The sequence below is a fragment of the Montipora capricornis genome, chromosome 2 (genome assembly GCF_036669925.1).
Source record: "Montipora capricornis isolate CH-2021 chromosome 2, ASM3666992v2, whole genome shotgun sequence".
In the NCBI taxonomy this organism is placed as follows: Eukaryota; Metazoa; Cnidaria; class Anthozoa; order Scleractinia; family Acroporidae; genus Montipora; species Montipora capricornis.
This window is the reverse complement of record NC_090884.1, coordinates 43,192,423-43,201,829: the sequence shown is the minus strand read 5'-3', so window position 1 is coordinate 43,201,829 and position 9,407 is coordinate 43,192,423. Positions and strand designations below refer to the sequence as shown.

General features: G+C 41.3%; 1 protein-coding gene across 1 annotated transcript; it reads right to left on the bottom strand.

Moving 5' to 3' along the window:
* Positions 1-569: 569 nt before the first annotated feature.
* Positions 570-9,401, bottom strand: LOC138022804 (uncharacterized). Its single transcript, XM_068869761.1, has 4 exons — positions 9,263-9,401; positions 8,436-8,499; positions 5,665-6,489; positions 570-2,851 (listed from the first exon to the last, which is right to left on the bottom strand). The coding sequence occupies exons 1-4, from the start codon at positions 9,357-9,359 to the stop codon at positions 2,215-2,217; spliced, it is 1,623 nt and encodes a 540-aa protein (XP_068725862.1). The 5' UTR covers positions 9,360-9,401; the 3' UTR covers positions 570-2,214.
* Positions 9,402-9,407: the final 6 nt, after the last annotated feature.

Sequence of the window (9,407 nt, the reverse complement as noted above, 5' to 3'; positions counted from 1 at the left end):
TCCAGTATTACGTCAACATCCATTTACTATATACATGTACATGGAAGCAATCTCATTGTACCTGAAGAAGGTTGGTTTTGCCAGCCGAAATATAGTACACCACTAAAATCAAATCGGGTCTGCCTAATGTGCGAGCCAGCGAGCCATGCGAGCCATGCGAATTTCGCATTTAAGTCTAAGCAACCATTTCAAATAGCGCTGATAAACAGTTATTAAGTCGAAGCACCCATATTAAAACGGTTAGCTTTCAGTATAACTGTGTGACTCGCATGTTGACTCGCAGTCATAGCTCGCATGGCTCGCCCCTTGGCTCGCATGGCTCGCATGGCTCGCTGGCTCGCACATTAGTAAAACTCAATCAAATCTAGGTTGTATCAGCTCTTGCTCAAAATCTTTAGCTTCTCAACTTGTAATTACGCCGATCAGATCAAGCCACTGATCCAACGTACACCAACAGGAAGATTGTCCACGGTTGATTGCTTCAAAACTCTGAAATTAAAAAAAACTGTGACCCTCCCCCCGCCCCCTCCACCTTCCCCTCCCCGCTAATGTCCGCTTACTTTGGCTTAATTACCATCATTTATCAACTCGTGTGGCAAAACCAAGTTAATGGCCTCACGAATTGACATACTTACAACACGTACTTTTTACGGGAATAAATGAAGATAGGTGCGTAGTCCATTTCTCTCTTTCCTTAAGTGAACTTTAATTAATCAAAGTTCTATCAACAATACACTTTCATTATATTCTAACCACTGTTCTTCTGAAAATAGCTTTTATCTCTTAACTGTAGTGCGTATCACGGTGATGGTCCAAAATAAATAATGGCCTTTCTGACTAAATTAAATATTTCCCCCATTAAATAAGAACAAGCAAATTCTGAGGTCTTGGAAATAAAAACACCTAGAATTCAGACCATTAATACTATAAAATAGCGTAATATGGAAGTGCATAGTTTGCCACTAACAATAGCATAAAACATCGAGTTACAGAATGTCACGTAGCTTACTCTCTTCTTTTCAGGCATTTATGGTAGTTTAATAAGTGCAAGTTTATTGCTTCGAATGCACACGACCCTTTAGCGAATTGACTATTTCTGCTATTAAATAAAACGGATGAATGGTACATTTGCGTACAATCGGTACGTTATAAAAATTTCACAAGAAAAAATACAAGAATTCTATCTATTATTTTTGACCCGTTCTGACGTCGGAAAACCAACTGGAGAACAGGGTCGAGGGTAAGGATTGTCAACACCATTATTAGGGAGCTAATAAGCACGCGACCTTTTTGAGGGGCGGACGGAAACCGGAAGTGAATTGTTTTCCCTTTTAACTTGTCCTCAAACAACCACGTTTATATTGATAAGATTTTTTTAAAAATCTGGGAGACACTACTGTCCTAGCCTCCCACGCAGACACTCTCAGGGCTTAGTCACGCGTTCCTACCCGAACACGTCACGCAGCCCTAAGAGGCTACTACCGGTCCAAGCATACGAAATGTTCTTTTCCGGTTGCCGTCCGCAACCAAAAAATGTCGCGTGCTTGAAGGCGCTGTTACACAGTGAAATGTTTCGTGCAACTTGTCTCGCAATGTTTTGGCGACATTGAGGCGCGACAAGTTGCACGAAATATTTCACAGTGTAACATACCCTGCAACGGCCAAAATCGTTGTGAGACAAGTTGAAAGAGCAGTAGCCGAAAGTAGTCTACTTTTCGTGCAACTTGTCTCACAACGATTTTGGTCGTTGCATCTTAACTCCTACATCATAGGCCGATCATTTTATGACCTCTTTTGTTTCAGAAATCCAAAAAATCAAAACGGAAATCAAAGTATTGGAGACATGGATTCTAATCATTTAAAACTGGATCTTTTAAAATCGCTCTCTAATTTAGTGAAATAAGATTCTTGGGATAAAGTTGATTCCAATAAAAAGAAAGCGTCCTTGCTTAGGCTATTCCAGCCCGGAGCGGCGCGCGTTTCGAAAATGGAAGTGCTGGGGGAAGAACGCTCAAAAACGTGAAAGGCACGCGAGGAAAGAGCGTGCCCATCGCGCTCTCCCGAAACTGGTACTTGTAATAAGCTCATACTCGTACCTCGCTCACAAGGCGTTACGATTGGCTAATAAGAGAACAATAATACGAACAAAGACAACAATAAAAGTCTAATATAAGCAATAAGTAAGACACAAAACCCAAAGAGATTTTTGGGAAGTTAGAACATAAGAACAGTTGAATCGACGCCGTCGGATCTCAAAAACGTACTCGGGATTTGATCGGGCTCCGTTGCTGGCTCGTTGCGAAGAAGTTCGTCAAGAGCTTCATCAGAATCTTCAGATGTGTTTTGGATTTCAATATCTTTAACCTCCAGAACGACTGCCTCGTCTTCTTCTTTGTCCATGACTCCATAAGGTTTGGTCGGAGCCGACGTCGTATTAGCAGTCATAGGAAAAGAATCCTGAAGGTTGAGCACATTGTCCGCTTCAGCTCCATTCAACGCAGATTCCAACGTTTCAGATGAAGGGGTGCCAAGTGTTAGAGCGGGTGCGGCACCAGCATTTATCTCTTCCAAGCTAGAGTATGGTTGGTCATAGAAGCTGTCTTCAGAGTCTACTGACAGCTTCCTGTTTCTTAGCACGAATGGTGAATGTGGAGGAGATTCCACTCTTGGTTCTTGCGAGGGCTCGTGATTTAAGTTGTCGAGTTGTTCGCTTGGGACTGGGTCGGTAACTTCGCTACTGTTAAGATCGGATACAAACGTCGCACTTGACAAGTTACTTTCACGTCCGACACTCAGTGCATCGGGCTTTACAAATGATCTTTTCGCGCGTTCTGGCCTAGCTTCGACATCACTGTGGAAAAAAGAACAGCCAAAATAGAATACAATGATTAAATCTTGCGAGCAGCTCGGTTTCAGTTACACTTTGTAATTGGGTTGGGCATTTTTTAAGGTGTCCCCAGCTTTTGCGACTGGGGGGGGGGGGGAGGGGGAAGGGAGGGATGGCGCAGTGGTGAGAGCACTCGCCTCCCACCAATGTGGCTCGGGTTCGATTCCCAGACTCGGCGTCATATGTGGGTTGAGTTTGTTGTCTCTACTCTGCATCGAGAGGTTTTCTCCGGGTATTCCGGTTTCCCCTCTCCACAAAAACCAACATTTGACTCGATTTGCTTTCATTGTTAACTTCAGTTTACAGTGTCCCCATTAGTGCTCCAGCGCTATAACGACTAGACACTTAATCCCCATTTAACAGCATATCCCCTCCCCCCACCCCCACCCCTGTGTCCACATGAACAATTGCATTGTTGTGAGTTTATTAAACAGGTTCATACTAGGAACGTAAGAAGGCTTAAAGTATACATGAGTTCTACCTTGAATGTGAACAGGGTTTAGGTAGTTGAAGCACCTCACTTTGTAACCTTAGAAATTAGGCATATTCCGAGATATCTGATATCTGAAACCTTTTCCAGTCTCGCGACCCTGGTGACATACATCAAAACACGACAAGGCGATGAGGCGTCAAGTGAGTCTCAAGGTCTACTCAGATTTTCTGTCGCACTTACGGTCGACTTGAACCCAAGTGCGCAATCGCGTATTGTTAACGACGTTTGGGAAGATAAAACGATTGCTTGACTGATCTTCGGTTTCTCAAAAAGGGCTAATTCCAATTTGCTTTCCATTTGTCATTTTGAGTATCGACTTGCTTAAAGAATCTTTGTAGTATCTTTTCATAAAAAGTATTTTTATATGTGATCATTATACATGGTCAACTGATACTTTTCTAAAAAGTATCTTTTCAAGATCGACTTTGAAATTATCGACAAGTATCGACTCGAAAGTATAGACTCAGTTGCGTCCAACATTTTTCTTTTTCCAAATTCACCAAACTTTTGGACTAAATACTATTTAAGCAATAGAGGACTTTTTCCGTGTTTCCATAGCCTCATCTAAACACGAGGGGGAGTTGTGAGAATTGGAGACAGTTATGCAAACCCGAGACGCAGTCGAGGGTTTGCATAACAGTCGGAAAATAGTCCTCTTTTGCTTTTATAAAATATTTCTCAAAGATGAAGGAAAATGCTGGTTTCTTTTACTTCTTGATTGAAAAAGATTTTCTTGATACACGCTCATATTTCCTACCAGCCAATCATAAGGCACGTCTGACAACACATAACCAATCAAACTTCGTGTCATGTCACAGCCTTGTCACAGCCGTGTTTCCATACTCTCATCTAAACACAGCTATTGACCAATGAGAGTGCGTGTACTATCCTAATTATTTTCTTAGTGATGATTGAAGAGGACTATGAGCACATAACTCGTGAGAGACAAGACAACACAAATGAACAATACAAGCGTACAAAAGGCATGCAAGTGTACGAAAGTAACGAATTGACGTTTTGGATAATAAGTCAACGGAACAAGTGCTCTTTTTTTCTGCAGGTTTATTTGCTAAATAAAACTCGCGCATAATAGAACACGCAATGCATTAGCTATAAAAAATTCATCAACTTGAATCTTTGAATATGCTATTCAATTTATATCTGAAAAAATGCAAAACAACCTGAATGCATTGCATTACGTTGGAAACATTGAGAAAAATTATTTTAAAAAAGCACATGCACTCGAAATAAGGTTATGGTAAAACCTAACTGATTACGTGGAAAAGATTTCATAAAAAGACGTGTTGAGATAGCCTCAGGAGCACACAATTTGTTATAAGCACCGAAATTTTTATCTTCGCATCAGCCTTTGGTATATACCTTATTCCAAAATGGCCGCCATTTTAGTATTCTTTTGTTTGATTGCAAAGTGGCCCTTATGGCCTCATTCAAGGTTGACTATTGTTTTGAATTTTACGTTTGAAAGAGAGGCTAAAAGGACCAATTTGCAAGGAAACGGTGTGCTACAAAAAGGTGTAGCGCCAAAGCAAAGTCAGAACTGGCTCAACCGAGTGAAACATGATAATGAAGACGACCAGGAGCCCATCTGGAGCGTGCAACTTCCATACAGCGTCTGTGAAACGGCGTTTTCACAAGTAGGTTATTTTTAGCCTAGCCCTTCCCGCGAATTGGGTCAAAAAACAAAGGCAGTTCCGGTTCGGTGACCCTATGACGTCAGCTTAATTTCTTGTAATTGGTCATCGGGCTCCTGTGGGAGTCTAGTTAGCGGGAAATTCAATCTAAAAATAACCTTACTTGTGAAAACGCCGTTGCATGAAAATAGGTAAGTTGCACGCTCCAGGTGATGGGCTCCTGAGATGACTAAGTATTTGATGATACCTTGCACCAGAGATGTCTGCTCCTGCTTTTTTTTGTAAGTGCTTTCACCTTCGTAAACGATGAAAAAACAAGGTACAATGTAGTCTCCTTCGCTGCCGCTCGGGCCGGAGTCACGCAACGCTCCCCGTCCCCGGAGCGTTGCGTGATTCCGGCCCGAGCGGCTGCGAAGGGAACTAGGTACAATGGGCATGATGGAGGGAAATGGAATCGAAACTTCTGCTCTTCGAGCACATCAAAGGATCGCGAATAGCAACGAATTCCAGTTTTAAATAATCGGCCGGAAAATCTGGGTTGGTCGACAATTCTCAATCGTCTAGGATTTTTCCGCTAAAAATTACCAATCTCTCACTTGCATATGTCCTAGTGAACACCAGGCTCAACTTACAGATTAGTTCTTTCATCATACACGACCACAGGATCATGAGCTGGCTTTTTGGCTTGTCCGGATACTTGGTATACCTGTGCCGAAAGATCAGGTGCTGCTTGAATATCGTCCAGTCTACTGGGTCCCCGAGATGCATCGTGACTGCCTTCAGACCCACTTGATGAAGAATCTTTCCGACGATTTCTCTTTCTCTTAGTTTTGTCCACTTTCGCGTACAACTCTTCGATGTTTTTTGGAACTGTACTCACGGCTGGTTTTTTAGCACCGGAGGTGCTAGTTCGTTCAAGGTTTCCCTCGCGTTCTTGTTTGTCTGAATCATAGCCTCGGTTTGCTAGTCCTGTTATATCTTTTTCTTGATAACCTTCGTGGTTTGCAGCTCGTTTCTCAAAATCAACGTCTTCGGGATCGCGTACAGCGTTAAAAAGTTCGTTTGTGAACGACAATCGACTGTACGACGACGAAGGGTTTTGTAGTGTATCTACGTCTGGTTCCCTTTCTTCAATAGGAGTTGTGCGAAACTCGACTGGGGGAAGAGGTCCAAAACTTGAAAAGCCGCCTCCGAGCTCCTCAACAGAAGAATATGTCGGGTCAAACTGACTATCCTGTGAGTCGACAGTTTTACCCCGCAATCTGACCATTGGTGAACGACGTGCTTGGGGAGCTGTTGAATACTTCATTGGTGGATCTTCGTGTGTCTGGGTCACATTTCCGCGTGAATCGGTGGACTGAGGCGAGGCTACACTGGTATCCCAGTCTGAATCGAAGGAATCGCTGGAGTAGTTAGTTTCCGCTACGCTGGGTTCTTCCTGGACATCAAGCCGTGGCCTAACAGAGAAATAAGACACTGATCATTTAACAACAGTTTAAAGAACGAGACCAAAAGACAAATCTTTTATGTGTTGCGCAGATGTATTAAAATTTGATGAGTCAGTACTGACAAAAACAAGATCTTTCTGGCAGGTAAAACAAGCTTCACATTAAAGAAAGTGTTCAGCTAAAGAAGTTAAAGTGAAGCTTTTGTTGGGTACAAACCTAGTATTCATTGGCCATCATAAAAATCTGGATTTGAATAACGCAGTGGCCAAGGCATGTCCTCTTTGTCTTTGCACAGACCCTAGGAATACGGACGCTAGAATCCACTGGTACAGAGCGAAAACAATTGTTGTCTACAATTTGTGGTGGTTTTAAGTGGTTTTGTTGTTTTATTTTTTTAAATTTTATAACGTTATAGTTTAATAGGTTTATTATTTTGTTTAGTTTTATTTTGGATTTTCATCAAGCTTGAGCTACAAGATTACTAATTTTAGAACTCCACATGATCACGATTTGTTTCCGTCGCAATCACTACTAATAATTCATTTACTCCTACGGTTAAATTTATTCATTCAATAATTTAAGCAAGTTTAAGTGCGGCAGATGTAATCACGTTAACGGAAGTTTAGGAATAATTTTTATATCTGAAGTTACCTGAAAGGTTATGTTGTTTTGAGGAGCGGAGAACAATCCTGTTGTTTTAGTGTTGACATCATGAATATCATCTAAATCACTTTATAAGCAATAAATACAGTTAGTTCACACGGAAAATGGTTCGCATCGCTACATTCTGTCTCGGTTTCATTAAAATTCGCCTCGCCCTTAGTACTGAACGTTTTTAGAACAGAGATAACCAAGCATCCGTTTAAAAAACGACTTAACTAGACAAGTCTACGGTAATAATTGTTGGCTCGCAAGAAAACCCGACCGTGACAGAAACATACTCTACAGTAATGTTGGACCCTCTATCACACATTTACTTAGTCATGTTCCAAAATATTTTTGGAACTAATACGTTGGGTGGGAAAAGGATTTAGTTCGCTGGTTGTACGGAAAATGATGGGAAATAGCTTAATATAACCGGTACATTAACGATTTTTATACTTAGTGGTCTAGTTTTTCGTAGTTAATGGCTGGCTTTTTGGATCCCTTCTACTAACTATACCTCGAGCGAGCACATTTTAAGTTCTGAGCACGCGCAGTGGGTTTATAGGTCAAGCTTTTTCAATTGCGCGCACGCTCATAGAGGGGTGTCGGTTAAAGCAATTTAGAACCATGATAACTGACATTTAGCTGAAATTCGCGCTTTCCCTTAACAAACCAAACTTGATTGATTTCAGCTGTTCTCTGCAAGTGAAAAGCCGGGGAGAATAATCTGGCATAAGAGAACTATAAAGTCATTGTGGCACACAGAGGCCAGCCGTTTGCGGTTAGCAAGAAAACAATGCAAAATTAATCTTTCTCTGTTGCTTTCTTTTCGCTGTTTCCGGGCACAATTCCTTTGGATGTAGCCCTCCTATCGGATCAATTTTACTCGACACTGAGTTTTTCTTTTCAATTAATGGGGCCCCACTGATCCAGAAGATCATTAGAACTCAAAACCCCTGAGGAAATCTTCAGAGGAAACTGCACTGCTGAGGTTGGCTATCAAACTCTTTCTCACCGAAAGTCTTGTTTGTATTAGAGAGATTTAATCATGTCGCATTTATGTTCCACGGAAAACGGCAGACTCGTCTCATTTACTTGAGAAATTGCTAAATACCTGGCGCCAACTGGTAATAAATGAGCTAATATCAGACGAGTTTCTTCCAATTTTAGTAAAACTAATTTCATCAGTCTGGCGTTAACCTTACAAGCGATGCTAAATCTCTCCAATAAATAAAAAAAAAAACGACAAGAAACGAGACTAAAACTGACCAGCTGGATGGGCTTAGTGGAAGGAGCGCCGCAACACTCACCTTTCCATTTGAAATGCTTGGTTCCTGACATTGCGGTTCTTTTTGTGTCTTGTGTACCCCACAGCTGCCAAAAAAGAATTGAGAAATAAAGCATTTCTGTCTTAAGATTGATTCTTTAAATTCGGCGAACTTAGTCTGATTTCATACGACTCTACAGTCAAGTTTATCAAAGAGAATACAGCAAATTAGTATTTTCGGTATTGGACTGGAACTAGCTTGCAATGCAGGCTAATGCGGGGGAATCTTTTCAAATGCAAATACTTTTTAATATATTCCTCCGCATTAGCTTCCACTGCAATCTAGTTCCAGTCCAATACTGAGAATACGAATATGGTCTATTTAGTTCTAAGAATACTGGAACGCTACGTTTGGTATAGTTAAGATCTACGAAGCTGTTTATTTCTTCTTTTTGTTCAAATGAGAAATGGGAAAATTGACATTTAGTGTGATATCGGTCCAAAGAGCAACCACAGTTGGTTGATTTATAGTGCCTCTGCTTATCATGATACATGCCCACCCCTTTTCTTGTATGAAGCGGCTTGCACTCCCTAGCTCAGGTTACACTGTTCAAGATTTTATCAAAACGGATCAAAATTATCAAAAGGAAGCTCTAAGAGACGGTTGACTTCAAGCGAGTTCAGATCTATTATTGTGCAATCTTGAGTAATGCTACATTTTCTAAACGGGGTCCGTGTCAAATGACCAAAGATAAATGACTTTATGGCCGGAGAATATTATAGAGAAAGCCGCTTCTAACAGAATCCAATTCGTTTTCCACCATTGGCTAGTTTAATAAGAGCAGTGTGATTTTCACGTGACACACCCACCTTTTTCTTTCTTTGATCGCCTGATGCCAAGGAAATAGACAGCTGCACCAATGATCAGCAGAACAATAACTCCCACACAGACAACTATAATAATCATCTGATCCTTGTCAAGTCCAGTGCTTGCTTCAGTTGCAGCAGTTATTCC

Bases quoted from the DNA above. Each gene is read 5' to 3' on its own strand.
- LOC138022804 (XM_068869761.1), bottom strand. From the start codon at position 9,359: ATGATTATTATAGTTGTCTGTGTGGGAGTTATTGTTCTGCTGATCATT. The intron at 6,490-8,435 runs GTGAGTGTTGCG...TTTCTCTGTTAG, and splicing joins CAAGCATTTCAAATGGAAAG to GCCACGGCTTGATGTCCAGG. The intron at 2,852-5,664 runs GTAAGTTGAGCC...TTTTTTCCACAG, and splicing joins TATGATGAAAGAACTAATCT to TGATGTCGAAGCTAGGCCAG.